The sequence below is a fragment of the Falco peregrinus genome, chromosome 2 (genome assembly GCF_023634155.1).
Source record: "Falco peregrinus isolate bFalPer1 chromosome 2, bFalPer1.pri, whole genome shotgun sequence".
In the NCBI taxonomy this organism is placed as follows: domain Eukaryota; kingdom Metazoa; phylum Chordata; class Aves; order Falconiformes; family Falconidae; genus Falco; species Falco peregrinus.
The window spans coordinates 123,228,466-123,246,858 of NC_073722.1; the positions used below are offsets into that span (position 1 = coordinate 123,228,466).

The 18,393-nt window shown below is 40.2% G+C and overlaps 1 protein-coding gene across 2 annotated transcripts; it reads right to left on the bottom strand.

Moving 5' to 3' along the window:
* Positions 1 to 4,113: 4,113 nt before the first annotated feature.
* On the bottom strand, positions 4,114 to 18,081 carry NOL11 (nucleolar protein 11). Of its 2 annotated transcripts, XM_055796595.1 has the most exons (18): positions 17,905 to 18,081; positions 15,525 to 15,638; positions 14,611 to 14,667; positions 13,866 to 14,011; positions 13,544 to 13,601; positions 12,807 to 12,945; positions 12,212 to 12,409; positions 11,417 to 11,493; positions 10,558 to 10,681; positions 9,776 to 9,879; positions 9,426 to 9,503; positions 8,412 to 8,596; positions 8,034 to 8,159; positions 6,924 to 7,145; positions 6,285 to 6,363; positions 5,131 to 5,223; positions 4,708 to 4,815; positions 4,114 to 4,408 (listed from the first exon to the last, which is right to left on the bottom strand). In XM_055796595.1, exons 1-18 carry the CDS (start codon positions 18,052 to 18,054, stop codon positions 4,295 to 4,297), a joined length of 2,172 nt encoding a protein of 723 aa, XP_055652570.1. In that variant the 5' UTR covers positions 18,055 to 18,081; the 3' UTR covers positions 4,114 to 4,294. The 2 variants fall into 2 exon arrangements, with proteins under 2 accessions (XP_055652570.1, XP_055652571.1); XM_055796596.1 differs by lacking the exon at positions 9,426 to 9,503.
* Between the last annotated feature and the right edge of the window lie 312 nt (positions 18,082 to 18,393).

The window sequence follows — 18,393 nt, forward strand, 5'->3', positions numbered from 1 at the left end:
CAAGCCCCACGGCTCCGGGCGGCCGCGCACCCCTGCGGGGGCAGCCGCGAGCGCAGGGAGGCGCCGGGCCCCGCCGTCCCCTCCGCCGCGGGCAGGGGCTCCCCACGGGGCTCTTCCCGCCGCCGCGGCGCCCGCCAAAACCTGCGGCACCGCTCGCCCCTCAGCCTGCTCTCCTTCACCGCGCTGAGGCGGCGGCCGCCCGCCCCCGGCGCCCCGCAGCCCCCGTGCCCGCTGCCATCTTCAGCTCTTGCCCCGCTTCCACTCTTCACCCATGATATAGAAATTAAAACCTTCTTACAGCTCAGCCTTACCCAGCGCGAGGAGGGCACAAAGCAAAGTAAGACTGAGGAGATCACACAGGGCCCCACCATTTGCATTTTCGTCCATCTACTTTCTCTGAACTGCTGTGTCTGCACTTCACTCAGCACCAGGAAAATGAGATAGGCTTCATCTCTTTCGTACTCCCTCTGGTTTTCCCATTTGCCAGAGCCCCCAAAGGGCTAAAAATCTACATAAACCAATTGCACTGCTGGGTTTCTAATGCCACCACTTGAATTCAGGGTATGGGTTTCCTGAGCAAAAGCTGTACAAATTGAAAGCCAGGCTGAGGCATGAAAACATCTTGCATTTCTTCCAGCCAGCCTTTTCATGGGTAAATTGACACACATTGGGGATCCCAGAGAGTCTGAAGTCTTACCTTTAACAAATAAATGTGTTCACATTGTCATTTTCTCTCAGTCCCTTGGTTCTGTGTGATGTAAAACCCAATCCTGGTCATACCATAAGCATGCCAGCTCTATGTCCAATGTATAATTTAATTTGCATTCTCCCATAGTAATTTTTGAAGTGTCTTTTGTTCATTAACTTGTTGCTCAGGCAGACACCTCATTAAACCCACAAACCTGCTGCAGTGTCAAGCACGCAACAATGTCACAATGGCACCATGCAGCAGGGTTTAGCCCAATTTGCACTCTTACATCCAGCTTTTCATCTGCATCTCTTTTATATTCAGTTGCACTCTTTTATATTCAGTGTTGCAGCTGCACAGGCTCAGAGCCCTGTTCTAGACACAGCACGATACACACATAGCAACAGCAGTAGCCAACATTCCCTAAGCCCATTAACACCTTTATACTCGAGTAGGAACCTTTCAAAGTTACCTTTAGACTGCTTATGGCAGACTGATTTTTGCAACCTCTTAGAAGGTTGCATAGGATTGTGGTAACTCTTTAAATACACGAATGCACAGATACATGTTGGACAGAGATTATTTCACTATCTCCTTTTGTGATTTGAGAATCAAGCAACGGTTTCTAGTGTATCTACTGCACTAATACTCACAAAGCCTGTGGCATTGTGAGAGCATAGCATCTCTAAAATACTGTGGATTTTGTGTACCTGTAGTAGACCAAAGATGCTAAGTATCACTTGCTTTTGAATACTGTGAACCAGACTACCATGTCTCTTAATCTCATCTCTTATAGAGTTGTTGATATGAAAGTGCTTGCTGAATAGGACAAAGAATTTCAATTTTACAGGTGGAGAAATGGATGCATAGAGAGGTATGTTAACTTTCAGAGTCAGGACTACAAATTAGTCCTTTCCAACACACAGCTTAGCTCAGTACAGAGAAATCAACCACAACCCCTTAACCCACTTACCTACCTACCCTCGTCCACTTGCAAGAACAAAACATTTGTCCATTAGGAACTTGGAAGTTTCTATTCTGAATCTGCTAGTATAGTTAAATGAACATATTTATAAGTGAATTGAATACAGCAGGAAGAGGAATTTTTGGTAGGAGGCCCTACACTGCCTCCATATTCAAGACAGATGGAGAGAAAGACTCCTTTCAAAAGGCACTTTGGAGAAGATGAATAGCCTAGTTGTTCCAAGCTGTTGTCTGGATGGGTTCCTTGCTCCAAGGGTAAGGGAAAGAACTTAAGAACCTACAGCTGGATGGCATTCATAACAAGTGAGCATATGCTCTTGCTTAAATGATTGAGCTGCTTTTGCCCAGTCCTTCCCTCCAAACTATTTCATAACATTTATTAGGCACTGAATTTAAAGTATTCAGCTCTAGAATCAGTTACATGTACATTTATAAGACACCAAGGTGTTGCTGAGCAATGTTAGACTAGAGCTTAGCTGTAGACTAAACAAAGTCACACTTCACGTGACTTTTGCTGGTGTAATTCAGTATAATACCAATTACCATTTTATTTAGTATGATGAAAACCAAAGTATATCAATATAGTCATATGCTGAATTATATTAATATTCAATCACATTATTAGTAAAAATAAGAACATCTTATTTGCTATTCTGAACATGTATTGATGTTAATTCTATCAATAATCTCTGACGATTTGTCCCCAACCGTTTTACACTAGACTTCAAGAAATCCAGTATTATGCTTATCTGTCCCATTTTCCCCTATCCCAGATGAGCTTTCATTTACATGAATGTTCAGACCCACAAGTAGCTTGTAACAAGTCCGTTGTAAGCAAACACCTAATCAAAGTACAATTCAATAGATGCTTATACCTGTAGTATCTTCAACAAGTGTTGCTTTCGTAAAACTTTAGTTCATCGCTATTTTTAATAGAGACAGTCAAAACAAATCTAAAGCTCTGATACACTTTGAAATGCCAGAATTCTAGCAGTATAGATGAGGTTAACTTCAGGTGTTCACTCTTTGTCAACTTCCAAAGAGCCTTAAGACTTTTAACTGTGTGCAGCTACACAGCCAAAGTCCAGTAAGTTATGCACCTAGCACTTAAACTGTAATAATCTCATGTTCTAGCTCTAGGCAGAGAAAGGAAGAAAATGCTGCTGTTCATTCTGAGGCAAGTTTAACCTGAAAAAGGTTAAGGAGCCATTTATTCAAACAATGATTTCCAACATTCCGCTCCAAATCAAACTGGGTGTCTCCTCTGTGCCCAGTGACACATGCTTAAGTCAGCAGTATCAGAGAAAAATCACTATCCAGAAAGAGAAGTTATTTTCAGCTAGGTTAGTTCTTTGCTCCATAATCTAACAGGCAAGACACCATTCCTGCTCTGAGCTGTGCTGGCATAGTCGTTGCATAGTCGGCTTAAAGACATGTCAAAACTCACTCCAAAGTCCATAGCATTAAACCTTACCTGAATGTTTTTATGCTCCTCTCCCCTTCCCTCAAAGCTTCAAATGTACATAGGCAAGATTTCAACAGATGAGTATTTAAAAAGCAGAAACTACCTTGGATGTAATCTTTCAACATCAGAAAGCTTCAGAAATTTCTAAAGCAGAAGTCCCGAAGTACAGCTACTTAAGCTGAAATCCACTAACTCCATTCTGCAAGTCTGTGCAGGAACGCATGCTCTAGAGGAGCAGCCTCTCTGCTTGAGAACACAGTCATCTTCAGCTGATGGCAACCTCTGAGATAGACTGTAAAAATTGTAATTTAATAATGCAGTTATTACTAAATAACTGTACTTTGCTGCTTCATTTGAAGGAGGAGTCTATCTAGTTCCTGCTCCCTGTAACTCTTCTCCTTAGCTGTAGGCAGCCTCTGGATGCAGGTGTTTTAACAGATATATAAGATACATCAAACCAGCTTTGGATTATTGTAACTCAAGACTTCAACGGCTGACACTACCACAAAACCCCTTCCCTTCTATTTTTTTTAAAAAGTGGCATAAGAGGACCTGGTTGGACTGGAAAGAAAAGCATGAAAGGGTACACAAGTTGTGATACCATGACACAGAGGAAAGAGAGAAAGCACTGTGATACCTACACTTAAGCTCCCTTCCCCATTTAAATCTGTAAATGTCAAAGATCTCTTTGAACAAAGTAAAAACAACTTAAAAATAGAAAAATAAAAGCAGCAAACTCAAACGAGTTCATCTATAGTTTACAACCTGAGTGGAAATAAGAGAACTTTGAATAATCTTATCAGAGACTTCAACTATTAAGTAGAATAAAAATGTCCACTCATTTGATGAAACACCCGTTGAAGCCCTGCAAATAGCCTACTAATTCTTTGCCAAGAATCATGTGGTATTTCAGGATGTTCTTATGATTACATATCAAAATTACACATGAAAATATAAGCAAGTATCCAGCTTCTCATCCAGTCAAAAAGAGAGCTTTTAATACACAAGTTTCAAACTTACAACTCCTGTGTAGCTACAGAGTAACCGTGCTCCTTCTGTAGAAAACAACTTTTCACATCCCCAATATGGAGTGCTAAAACATCCTCATCATAAAAGGAATCAATAAAAAATAAATTTGTTAATAATTCATTTCAAATTCAAATAAGTTCCAGCACTTCAATAGAATATGTCTGTGAGTCTTTCTGGTGGTTAAGTCTTTGTAATTCTCGCAAACTTCCTTCAATCTTGTTGAGTTCAGAATAGAACCGTACCTAAAAAGAAAACACAGATACTTACATAAGTATGAAAAGAATTAAAATTTATTTTACATCAATGTACTGTGGTTCTGCACAGTTTCTGATACTTAAACCAAACAAACATAACAGCTTTTGAAATCAAAATGAGAAAAGAGAGGCAACTGCCATTTCATGTTCAGGAAGGAGCATGCGGAGAACAGACATTATTTGATTCACCATATAATTTGCTGTTGCCTGCCCCTGCCCCCACTTCTTAACACCCATATTCTAAATCCATACTAAATGAAATAATTATTTCAGAAGACGCAACTTACTTGGGCTCTTACAAACTTATGCAGGTTTGAAAGCAACTCTTTTGCTTCTGGTAGCATCACCATAACTGTGAAGTGAGCATCGAGTAATAGGCACATCCAATCCATGATCTGAGGACAAACAAGAAAAAAACACACTTCATGACATACAATCGATGCAGATTTTGCTTTAAAAGCTGAACTCTGAAACATGAATTGCACTCTAATGCAAAATGCATGGTTTCATATTTTAAGGCAACATATTTATTTTCTGATGGTAAAAAGCACTATGTTACACCTGACCATACAGGTTATATTAATAGACAATACTCTGCAGAATGAATGTAGATCTCATTTGATTTTAGATATTCACAACTACTCACTCAATTACACACCACAGGAACCAAAGGAAGGACAACTCTCAAACTCTTACAACTAGTTTCTCACCTGATTTATATTTGGAGAGCGTACTCCGGGAAGAGTGGTATTAATTTTTTCACTACATTTCACATACAGGTAGTATAAATACCTGAGGAAGAGCTAAAAGTAGAAGAGTCAGAACATTTTTAAAGCACAAGCATTTAACAGACTGAGGAGTTTTATCCTGCACACAGTAATAATACTCACACTATTTTATTTATTTGTTTTTTAAAGCAACATAGATGATGGTATACTATGCATTAAAAATAGGTTTTATGGTTCTCTTACACCATCCACAGCTACACATTTGAAAATTCTCAGCAATATTCAATGTAAAGTTACATTCAGGGTAATCTTTGTTCCAGTCACCGTGTCAGTGAAATTTAATTCAGACACAGACTTTTCTAGGAACTTTGCTAAAAAGTGTACTAGCATTAACGATTTTAGTCCCAGTTTCACTTTCATCAGCCAACAATAGATTGCTAACTGTCGGAATCAGGTCAACATCATTTTGTGCTAAACACAAGTCAAAGATTTCTTGCTCCAAAAAAAGAATTCAAGGAGATGGGTGCTAAAATGAGCTTTGTTCTCATGTGTGGGCTTTCTGATTAACTGGAAAACCACATATGTTCTCAGGTACTGTGGTACATGCAGTTCTTGAAGTTATGTTTCAGGTTCTGAGGGTCAGGGGAGTGTTTGTTTTTGTTTTTTGAACTAAGAGGATCTGAGATTGAATACTTGAGCTTGCTTTGCATTGCATCTGGCATTTTACATAGTGTACAATTTGTTTCTCATACTTTCTAAACTTCTATTTCTGATGGAACTGACTACATTAGCATGTCTTGTACCTTCCTCAAAAAGCATCCAAATCAAGAAGGTAACAAACCTTAACTTGCTAACAAAATACAAACATTTCCAAGCAGACCGTGCCATAAAGAGCATTTCTTTTTTACATTTTCTAAAATAACAAAGGACTACAAAAATTAGTAAAATATTAGTGTAGAAAAATAGTCACTAGCATTACATCTTACTAGGCATCTTAATTTCATTTTCATCCATTAGTTTGTGATTCAGACTGCAGTATGAATGACAAGTTTCTGATATACAATTGAAACGCTCTTCCCTCTCCCTCCTCTCAAAGTAATAGGGGTTTTAGAGCTTTTTGATTTTAACCTACTTACAACAGCTTGCTGAGCTGGAAGGTTTTTCAGATGAGGCAAAAGAAATGTTTCACTGTATGCTGAAAGGAGAACAGCATTTCTGTGCAGTACTATTAAGGAAATAAAATTACAGGAAAAAATACCATATTCTACAAACCGAAGTGAATTCTAATTAAAATATTTCTCTAAGTTCTTTGAGAGAGGTCTATTTCAGCTTTTGAATCTCCTTATTTCTGTTGTGAAATACATACAGCAACTGAAACATCACAATACAGTTAGCTTGAACAGTTCTGTTTACTGCAAGTATGTAATAGGTTAATTTGTTTCAAGAGGCAAACATCAAAATAATTGATGCTATTTTCTATTGAATAAAGTTTTTTTACACTTTTGCAAAAAATAATAAAATATTTTAAAAATACATAAATGTTTAAATTTGTGTAGATGCTTTCTAAAAGTTGATTGTTTCTATTCTATTAGAATAGAATTCTATTAGAATATATATATTCTAAACAATTTTTCTACTGAATAGGAACTTCTTTTACCAGAACTTCTCAGAAATTTCCACAATAATGGAAAATATGTCTTTTAGTAATATTAAATACAAACATTCACATCACATATAACGCACAGACTTCCTTCATTAAAACATACAGAGGATACAATAATGCTGCCTTCTGTGGTCCAACTGGGCAGAGTTCACCATCAGTTGTCAGATGCCTCTTCTTTGTGATTTTAGTATCCCAGATATCTTGTTCCAGTTCTGCATTGAAACCATTTTCTACAATTTCAGTCTTAACATCTTTACTGTTGAATTCAGTATCAATGTAACAGATTACAGATTCTAGATTCACATCTATTCTTTGAAGATAGGCTTCACTAAGGCTGTAGGAGAAAACGTCACATTTAATACTTTCAATTATTAGCTTCAACATCAACAGTAGTACATACTACGAACTCTTTGAAGCTTACTATAGAAGGAAAAATATGTACTAAAATACAGTCTTGCAGAATGAATAAAGGTGATGAAAGAACCGTTAATATTTTGTAATTATTAACCTTGAACACTACATGTACTCCTTTTTTATTCCAACAATGTTAGTTAACTGTCATGGGCTGACTTACAGGTTATGCCCCCTTCAAAACTGTTATTTTATTCTACCTGTAGTGGGACTGCTTCAACTCCTAAGACAGTTACGATTTTCCTAATACTTATTAATAAAGTATTTGGCAGTTTTAAGGTGTGAAATTACAAGATCTGATGTTTTCTTAAAAAAAAATAATAATCCTTTTTGCTCTGGAAGCCTAGAGGAACAGTTACAACAGTCTTTTCTTTTGGTTACAGTGCCTACCTAAAACTTCATTCTTTTGGGGATATGGAAGCCATTTTTGTCATGAACTTAAAAGAATCAATCTTTTTTTGTGGGCTTCTTAACCCAGGTAAGGTCCAAATTAAGTCTGTTGCTCAGTAAATAGACAGGTTAACAACATATGGATGCGAATGCCACTCAAGCCAGCAGTGCTACTAAAGGCATGTTCATTTAATTACCATTTATATAGTTCTTAGAATTAACATATGCAACAGACATCTCGTAAACACTTTGTCAGTTTGCAAGACTGCAACATACACTGTACTCAGAATTAACAATTCAATGCACAGTATTAATTGCTCATCTACATAAATAAAGCTGTTCTTTGCGAAACAGCTTTTTATTAAGGGGCTTGGTTTAGTGAAGAAAAAAAAAAAAAAAGAGAGAAGTAATGCCAGTTTACCTTAAAAATACTTTCAAGCAAGCATAAGTAATTTCTTCAGGAATATCTGGAAATCGTTGTAAGCAGTTTTGTAAGAGATAAACATCTTTTTTCTCCAAAGCAACAGCCATTAAATCTGGACACAAACTGTAAGAATATGGAAAGAATAAGCTGCATAGATCACACCCACTGCAAACAACATGGACAACTAATGCATCAGTACCGATCTTGTTTACACAAAAATCCATCTGGGAAGTGTCACCTTCCTCAGAAAATAAGCATAAGCACCTTTGATAGTAAATTCCGATAATTCAAGACTGCCTTATAAAAAGAACTAATTTTCTACTTTTTATTTTTAAAGACTATTCCCTACAATTAAAAAAAATGCAGAATTATCACCTGTAAGACAAGTCTCGGGTTTGGACTATCTGTAGCAGGAAATTTTGAGGGTAGTACTTTGGATCTGTTTTACATCTGTTTATAAGGGCAGTTATTACACATCCGATGGCGGCTTGGAAATCTGGCATCTGTGCTTTTGACATCAATTGTCTCAACTCATCTTCCAATACGGTCGTGGAAGCATCCTGAAAATGACAAATACTGTGCAACTCAGAAGTACAAAGCATAAATCTGATTCTTACTAAGAATTCTTACTAATTGGACCAAGGAGAAAAACAGACTGATTTTTTTAATTTCAGCTAAAAAAATTTACAAAAATACCCTCACCCCTCTGTGCTTTGGTAATCTCTCTGAAGGATGAGCGCGCCAAATGAGGGTAATTACTCACTCAGAACTCACGTAAACAGTATCTTTCAATAACGGCTCATAGATTATCCGCCTGTTACTGCAGTAACATTACCAAGGTGTCTAGCCACAGTAAAACTATAGGAATGTTCACACAGGAAGGGATGCTACTTAAAATACCACAACACTGGCAGCAAGTTTTAGAAAGGAACTAAAGAGCTTATTGCTATACTTGCAGTGGAATTCCTAGCATTCTGACTTTTCTAGATCCAAAAATGTCTTCAACAAAATTAAAGCCATACCTAAGAATCTAAAAAAAGCTTAAAAAAGCAGAGTTCAGTGAAATATCCTCCAACTTTACTTATTGTAAGAAAGATTGTCATTAAAAATGACCAAATTTGTGCAAGTTTTCAGAACTCAGCTGTTATTAGCCCTGTATTGTACCATTCCCGAACCCATTCCTATGAAAAAACTTTGATTTCGTCATGCCCAAACACTATTCTTGCATAGTAACAATAGTAGTAATAATACCCTCCAACTCACCTGTTCAAGGCAGCTTTGTCAACCTGATATGTGCAAGAGGACATGGAAAAAGATAATAGCTTAAGAGACAACTAAAATATTCTGAGAGCATCTAAAACACTACTTAAGGATATTTGGTTTACTTACTTTTAGATTTAGTAAGAGCTGCCCAACTGATAAGGTATCTGGCTGTACTTTAGCAACAGTATTCCTTTTTGACCTTAACTATTACAAAGAAAAACAAAAAGTTATTATTCAGCTCCAAAAAGATGGTACGTATTTAAGGATGTTAATCAAGATAACTAGGAACTTCATGTGTCAACTTGCTGCACAAATTACAATTAGTAACTGGGTAGTCCAACTCCAGAAGCAGTGTTAGAAACAATGAGTAACAAACACAAAGTGAAATTTCCTTCTGCTGCAATACCTAAGAAAGTAGAAGTAGCAGCACGGGAAAGAGACAAAACAAAACCCTCATGCTCCTAAGGCTAACTTACAGTCATTCTGGACTCTGATTTTAGGGCTACAGACTGCTGTGAGTGAACAGAAACCGCCAGCTCTTCATCTCCAAGGGTATTCCAGTTTACAAACGAAGAGACGTCTGTGGACACAAGAAAGAAACTATATGAAGGTCACACTTAAAGTTCATTTACTAAAGTATGACTATTACACCAACTTCTTAGCAGAAGAATCATAAGAATAGGTATTTACTGAAGTATAATCCGATTCATTTTATACGAAGACAGTTTCCAGTTCTACCTCAGCAGCAGGTAATTTTATCACCCCTTTTGCATACTTTTTTTCCATTTAGCCTCTGGGAGGAAGAGAAGTTATTACACAATTTATTGTGAACATTACTTGCAACAACATTTTCCTAGTGCAACGCTAGATTAAAGACACTATGCCAGTATAATTTTAAACTAACTAAGGTTTGACATTGCCCTATCTAATCACAAACTCTTTGAAATAAAATAATTTATGGGAGACAGCACTTCATTATGTTTTCAGTACTCATAGCTGGCATTGTAATATTTTCAGTAATTCTGGTATTTGAATGACAACCCAGACTGAGTGAAGCCACAACAAATTCAGACATCTGTGCACTTTGGTGTTCTCTGAGCAACAGTACCTTTAACAGCTAGGAACAGAGTATGTGTTAGGTTACTTCAAGCTGTTCAGATTAAATTGATTTTATAGGACTGTATAAAAATAATTTTCGTACAATTTCAGAAGTTTTCCCTTTACGAGATCTTTTCACTGTAATTATAAAAATTCTTACCAGGGGTTTGACTGTCCTTGAGCTTTCCCACAGCAGCTGCCAAGGATGACGTTTCACACTTGTACATAATTACTGTTAGTACTTTCCCATGAGTAAAAAAAAATTTTTCCTCATAACACCACAACTAGAAAATATTAAAACATATTGTTAATAAGGAGATGAGCAGAGAAGCGTGTTCTTGCACAAGCTGATGTTTAACTCCTTAAGTAAAAAATTCAAATAAAAGTCAGCGATCAGATTATTTTAAATTATTTTTGGTAGGTTTACCACTTATTAGCAGACCTTCATTAACTGTTGATTTTAAATACAGAAATAAGAAGCATTCTGATGAGAATTTTCCAGGAATGTCTTAAAGTACAGTGGCTGCTCCAAAACATTAAGCTCACCTGATAATTTTAAATTCCCTCTTGTACAATTTTAAGACAAAACCAGTCACCTATTCTATTTCACTAGTACATTTATTACTTCGGTGTCACTTTACTTATCATAATTGATACCTGAAAAACTTGAAATGCTATTTAGGGGCATGCAGGGATCATTTAGGCCATCAATTGCAAACTGTTTGAATAGAATAGATACTGAGTGGGTTTTCTGTTTAATTAGCTATCGCATTCTCCCCGAATAATCAATGCGATCAGAAATGAGAAGGTACTGAATTATCAAAGAAACTGCCATAAGCCACCATTCTCCCACCAAATATTCTAACAAAAATAGCTTACAAACTAGCCAATATTGTTTCTGAAACTGACATTCACTGCTCTTCCAGACAGAAGCAGAACTCCGCAGCCCAGCAGCCTCTTCACTGCTATTGTGCCAAATGCACAAAACTTAAGGACCACAAATTAAAGATTGAGCTTACTTGTCCGCTGGTGCCTAGGGGCAGCTCCTTTGAAGTCTGCAATGTCTGAAATTTTGTATTCCATATTGTTAGGCACTCTAGGGAAGATAAGATACAAAAGTTACAACCCCAAAAAGCAATGTCAGTGCTACATTTGCCTTTGCTACTTTCAGTTACAAACACTTAAGGAAACAGAAATAACTGTTTCAAAATATCTGTCAGTAATGTACTCAACATTAGGAATGAAGTAATTCTGGTTAGATCTTAAGAAAAATATTTCAATGTGATTTAGTTTTCTAGTGAAGAGCTTTAAACAAGTACTTGTAGCAAAAGGGACAGCAGCCAGTGCAGCTTCCAGTTAGGAAGAACATTTTGTTATACAATGCTATGTTCAGTGGCTTAAATTTGAATTCATCCCACGTTTCAGAAGTTTAGGCTTGGGACTGAAGCGCTTGTTTCACTTTAGACACTGATTTCTTACAGGACATTAGGGCTGCTTCCCCACGTAGGTCCTTTTACAAGTTTCCAAGTCCTTTTAACTCCCCTCCATCCATAAGTTCTCTCACTGCATATACTCAACTCTTTCACAAACCGTATGGAGGCAAACACCGAAACACGACAGTGCATACGGTCCTGCAACCCACTACACAATTTACTGGTGAAAGTTATCTTTCAGCTACTGCTCTGAACGGCACAGCTTAACTACGTACTAGTTTCAAGAGCCAACTAACATTTTATTTGCACTATTTCCTGCTTAGCACTTTGCCTAAGGAAATTTTAGACCTTATGGCATCTTAATCTCATTTTTCAAGTTACCTTTGCATTCGTCACCAGATGCACCTAGACTTCCTAACACTGCAATGTGGTCTTTATCAAGAACAACGAAAGAAGTTCCTTTTAGAACACTTCCAGATACCAAAAGGTTCAGCAGTAGTGACTTGGACAAAATCTGTTCTTCCTCTTCAGAATTTTGCTGCAGAGGTATCAGAAACTTGTACACAGAGTAATTGGAATCTGCCAAAAAAACCAGGTGATTACTCTTTTATGATCTGTTGTTGTGGGAAAACTATCTGATATAATATGGCAAAAGGACATCCAAAGAGAACAAAGTCCAGTGAATGCTGAAAGAAGAAACAATGTAGGATATTTGAATGACACAGTATGATGCAAAGCAGCAAAACAATGCATAGCTAGCACGAGATCTGCAAGGTACAATCATAATATGTAGGAACAGTGAGCCTTTGCAGCCATTTAAATGTAGGAAGGTTTATTTACTACTTCTACCACTAGCTGTTGCAGAAAGATTAAAGAGCTCAAAATATTAAACAGTAATCCATAAATATCAACATTTTATCTCTTTCCATACAATTATTTGCTTTATTATTACAAGTCATTAGAAAATATAACTTACACAAACACAGAAGTGTGATGATTTTATTTTTTATATACGCTGTGAAACTCAGTGGCTTAGATAATTCCTGTTGTTCAAGCTTATATTTGTGTAGACTATTCATCTTAAGTTTCTTTACGTAGACAAAAAAATCCCCATCCTAAAACAAGAGAAAATAAATTTTTCCTTTAATTTACATGAAGAAGAGATAACAGAAATTCAGATATTAGTACTGCTTAACTTTGAATGTTATGCAAAATTAGGAATTTACATTTTCTATAGGACATACAATCCAATTCAGAAATGTTTGTGCACTCAAGCACGTAAAGAAAATTCTAATTTGATGCAAATGGATTAACACAAAGAAGCACAAGAATAAAGACATTTCTGTATAATTATTTTTTAATTTAACAAATTAAATATTTTAATTTAATATTAATTTTAAATAAATTTTTTAAAATAATTATTTTTTAATAATTATTAAGTCACTGACAATAAGCAAGTATTCTACAACAACGAAGAGTCACACAATGTCTACTGTATTTAATCTTAATTGTTCTTTGAAGTTCCAAGAGCTAGACTACTCAGCCCTGAAATCAACACAACTTCAATATAACTCTTCTATCAGGATATTGATTAAATCAGGATAGTGATTTCACTAAAAGCTCTTAAAATCCAATGAAACAGGTTATGAATTTTAGAAAAAGCACTTAGATTTGGTGCTATGAAAGTTTTAAAAAAAGAGGTATTCAACTCACTTTCTCAGTAGCGAAAATTAAGATAGGTTGTTGACCTTCATTAAAAGCTTCACTCCACCTAAAACCAGAAAGCTGTATGAACATCTTCTAAATTCGAGGACTATACCTAAAATCATATCACTATGCCTTCAGCAGCCTCTTAAATTTAGGATACCTGTATAACTAGTTCTAAGACTTTAAAACCAATGTGTTGGAAAAAAACACCCAACCCCAAGACCTTGGTCTTCAGATTTGTCCCCTATCGCCTCAAAAAAGGGAACAAATTTCACCATCATCAATTCCTCTGAGCAAGAAGCAAACTTGATAAAATTGTATCACTTACTTGATGACTTCATCTGAGATAACGTTTTCAATTTCTTGTTGTGGGGCTTCCAAAAGGACATCTAAAGTTCGAACACCACCTCCTTTGAATAGCACCAGTGGTCCTCCATTGGGTAGCGAATGTATTCTGTATACATCAGCTGAAAGCTATATATATATATAAAAAAATATTCTATGTTGTTCAGCAGATAACCTTGAAAGCCAAGTTTTTACCCACGATTTTTTTTTAAGTTCTTTAAATAAATGACTAACAGAATGATGACCCTGTAAGATTCCTAACAACGCAGATCTAGGAGTTCCCGATTTGCTGAAATGCTATAAATAATGCAAATCACTACCCAACAAAAAGTGTCCCAATGAACATCACATTTCTGAAACACATCAGAAAAAACAAGACTGAGGGCAAGGAGTTCAAACAACTGCTATACAGCAAAACACGAAGTGTTGTTTAACACATCCACCAGCAGAACAGACAAAAATAATCTGTATTTTAACATCATTCACCAGCTTTAAAGAAAGTCCTCTGAAACTGGGCTTGCGATACCAATCATTTTAAGAGAAATACTCTGATGATCGAGTCTCTCAGTCCGAGTGGATTCCTTGCAATACTCCAGAACATCATGAAACACAAGTTAAGACAACAGTCAGCTAAACGTGATATTACCAGTACTATGAAAATCAGTATCTCTTCTCTCCACCAGGTTTCAAAATGTTAACATAAAAGCAAACACATGTAAGAGACTTACTGTTGCTTTAAATACTTTGTCCAAGTTAATATCTTTGTCCTTCCATATTCTTAAAACCTTTAAAGAGAAACATTTTTTAAGCACAGTAAAACAGTAATATATAGACTTCTCAGCATGCAAAATACCAGCAATTGCATGTCACTGAAACACAGGAGGAAAATATACAGAAAGCATTTATTCACAGTAACCTGAGTGGAAACTGACCCAGGGGATGTTTGCATGGGAAGAAGCTGAAGCAGAGACAACAGGAATACAAACCAAGCTCAGAAATCTTGAATTGGAAAGAAAGGATAGGAAAGAGTAAGGTTAAAGAAGATGATCCAGCAGAATCCTAAATTAAAGTAGATCAAAGTGATGGAGACAGATTAAGATAAAGATGACCTGATCAAGGAGAACAATGAAAGGTCAGGAAAGATATTTCATCAACAACAATACTAAAAAGCCAAAGGTTCATCGTGTGCTGAGCAAACACTGCATGTGCACAGACAGGGAATGTTTAACTGTAAAATATGAGCAGAAAAACAAGGATGGAAGTATGAACTGTTTTAACCATTTTGGTACAGTAATCACATAGTTGTAAATGTTAACCAGGCTACAACGAGAGAAATAACTTATTCTTAGAGAATGTGTGCGTGAAGCACTCTTCACTGGAATGCTTTAGTTTTTCAAAGGCCACTGCATAACTGAACAGACGATCTCCGTATCACTGACCAAAGAACACATGGTGCAGCTGCAGAACGGCTCATCCCTGTCCCCTTGAAGAACAGAGGTGACCTGACCTGCAAGAGTGCTGGAGCTCCATGCATTTACACTTAACCAAAAATGCAGCACTGCTAATTTCTCCCCTATCTACACTCACTTAAAAGACTTGGTATATCCTTTTTTTCCTTTAAGAACAGATAAAAGGATCTCACCTTGTCATCATGAACAGCTATGTATTCATGAGTTTCAAAGTTGCACACAACGGGACACGTGATAATCTGCCCATGTTTAACGGACCAACAACCTAGTGGCTTCTGATCTGAAACCTAGAAAGAGTAAGAACAAAGTAAATATAATTAAAATCTAACATGGTACACTTTGGAGATTCTTCTCATGACAGAAAGGAATTGCAAAGTAGCCACATCTGATCTGAAGAACATTAAAATATGGAAACTTCTATACTCAGAACTTCCACTTGAGCATTCCTGTTTCTGACTTTAATACCAAAAGTTCCAGAGTAACACGAAAGAGCTCCACATCAACTCGAATTCTTTCTTTTCACATAAGAAGTAACTTTGACCTGTAACCAATGAGCTTATGCCATGAGGCACAGGTACAAGGCGTGGCTTATCCAAAGTGAAGATACTACTTTTAATGACTAGTGCAAGTTCTTTTACTCACTAATGCAACCAGGCACAGAACCACGCTTTTTCTCTTCCTATTTGAGTGTAACTATTGAAACCAAGAGCAATAAACTTTACTGTCTAAACTCACTTTACAGATGATTGTCTACCTGGACTTTAGTAAAGCCTTTGACACAGTCTCCCACAGCATTCTCCTGGAGAAACTGGCTGCTCGTGGCTTGGACAGGCATACTCTAAGCTGGGTTAAAAGCTGGCTGGATGGCTGAGCCCAAAGAGTGGTAGTAAATGGAGTGACATCCAGCTGGTGGCCGGTCACACGTGGTGTTCCCCGGGGCTCAGTGCTGGGGCCAGCTCTGTGCAATACCTTTATCAACGATCTGGAGGAGGGGATCGAGTGCACCCTCAGTCAGTTTGCAGATGACACCGAGTTGGGCAGGACTGTTGATCTGCTGGAGGGCAGGAAGGCTCCGCAGGGGGGTCTGGGCAGGCTGGACTGATGGGCCGAGGCCAGTTGTATGAGGCTGAACAAGGAGAAGTGCTGGGTCCTGCCCATGGGTCACTGCAGCCCCACGCAGCGCTGCAGGCTGGGGTAGAGCGGCTGGGAAGTTGCCCAGTGGGAAAGGACCTGGGGTGCTGGTTGACAGTCCGCTGAACATGGGCCAGCAGTGTGCCCAGGTGGGCAAGAAGGCCAACAGCACCCTGGCTTGTAGCTGAAACAGTGTGGCCAGCAGGACAAGGGCAGTGACTGTCCCCCTGTACTTGGCCATGGTGAGGCTACACCTCAAATCCTGGGTTCAGTGTTGGGCCCCTCACTGCCAGAGGAACCCCGAGGGGCTAGAACGTGTCCAGAGACGGGCAGCGGGCTGGTGCTGGGGCACAAGGCTGATGGGGAGCAGCTGGGGGAACTGGCGGGGTTTAGCCTGGAGGAGACTCAGGGGGACACTGTCACTCCCCACAGCTGCCTGACAGGGGCCGTAGGCAGGGGGGTTGGTCTCTGCTCCCAGGTAACAAGCGACAGGACAAGAGGAAACGGCCCCAAGCTGCGCCAGGGAGGTTCAGGTTGGATGTTGGGCACATTCCTTCCCTGGAAGGGTGGCCAAGCAGTGGCGCAGGCTGCCCAGGGAGGTGGTGGGGTCACCACCCCTGGAGGTGTTTAAAAAGGGTGTAAATGTGGTGCTTAGGGACCGTGGTGGCCTTGGCAGTGCTAGGTTAATGGTTGGACTCGATGATTTTAAAGGTCCTTTCCAACCTCAATGATTCTATGAGTTACATCTGGCTGCTCTGAGGGTACTCAATCCCCTCTCCTCAGTCTAGAGCTACACTGGGCATATTTACCAACACATTTATGCCCTCGCTTATGGTCTTGTCAGGGAGGACTAAACAACGTAAAGGAAGCTGTATCATGAATCTGCTAAGCTACAGTCCCTAGCCCCATGAACGTGAACGCCATTTAAAGATATAAACCCAAATATTCCTACAGTTTCTTATTCCGGTCTACTGAAAGATACGCGTACGTTCAAAGACACCAGAGCATGCTTCCAGGTTCAAGCGCCGCTAACCGAACTGCTCCATCCCGCAGGCACCGGGCAGGCGGCCCACAGCGGCTGACAGCCGGGCTGAGCGCCGCCACCGCGGCTGGTCCCCCCGGCTGGGCCGCCACAGGCCCCGCAGCCTCCCGGGGAGCACTGCACGGGCGGGGGCTGGGGGGAGAGACCCGGCAGCGCGGGGCAGCGCAGCGGAGCGCGGCCAGGCCGGGCTTCCTCCCCGGAGCGGGGACCCCCGCCCGCCTCCCGCCGGGGCCGGCAGCCCGCGGGCGGGCCGAGACGCTGACAGCCGGGCCCGCGGCCGCGCTCCGGCCAGGCCCGCCGGGGGCAGCGCGGCCCCGAGTCGCCGCCGCCGCCGAGGCGCTGCCCGGGGCCCCTCCCGCAGGCCGGGGCCGGGCCGTTACCTTGAAGAGCGTGGCCGTCCTGCCGCGGTCGGTGAGCAGGACGTGGTCGCGGTCGGGGCCCGGCTGCAGGGCCAGGAGGCCGCCGCCCAGCCCGACGCCGCCGCTGGGCCCCAAACCGCACAGCGTGAAGCTCTCGCACAGCGCCGCCATGCCGCCCGCCGCCACCTCTCGCGAGACCCGGCGCGGCGCTCCCGGCGGGGCACAGCGCGCATGCGCTGCCCCCCGAGGAGCGGCGGAAATGGCCGAGGCCGCTCGGCAGTTTCCGGGCTCCGCGGGCGGTGGGTGCGGGCGTGCCCCCGGGAGGGGCGCTGTGTGTCGCGGCTTGGTGCGCTGCTGTCGTACGGTAGCGCCCTGCCGAATCGGGCCCCGTGGTGCCTCAGGGTGGGGGGAGGCTTCGCCAGCCGGCGTTTGCAAAGCGCACAAAACCGCGACGCGTTCCGAGTATTTTAACTATGGCGGAATAAAGAGGAGCCGCCCGTGTCGCCGAAC

Bases quoted from the DNA above. Each gene is read 5' to 3' on its own strand.
- NOL11 (XM_055796595.1), bottom strand. From the start codon at position 18,054: ATGGCGGCGCTGTGCGAGAGCTTCACGCTGTGCGGTTTGGGGCCCAGC. The intron at 10,682-11,416 runs GTAAGCTCAATC...AATATTTTCTAG, and splicing joins CCCTAGGCACCAGCGGACAA to TTGTGGTGTTATGAGGAAAA. The intron at 8,160-8,411 runs GTGATAATTCTG...ATATTCTTACAG, and splicing joins ACCCGAGACTTGTCTTACAG to TTTGTGTCCAGATTTAATGG.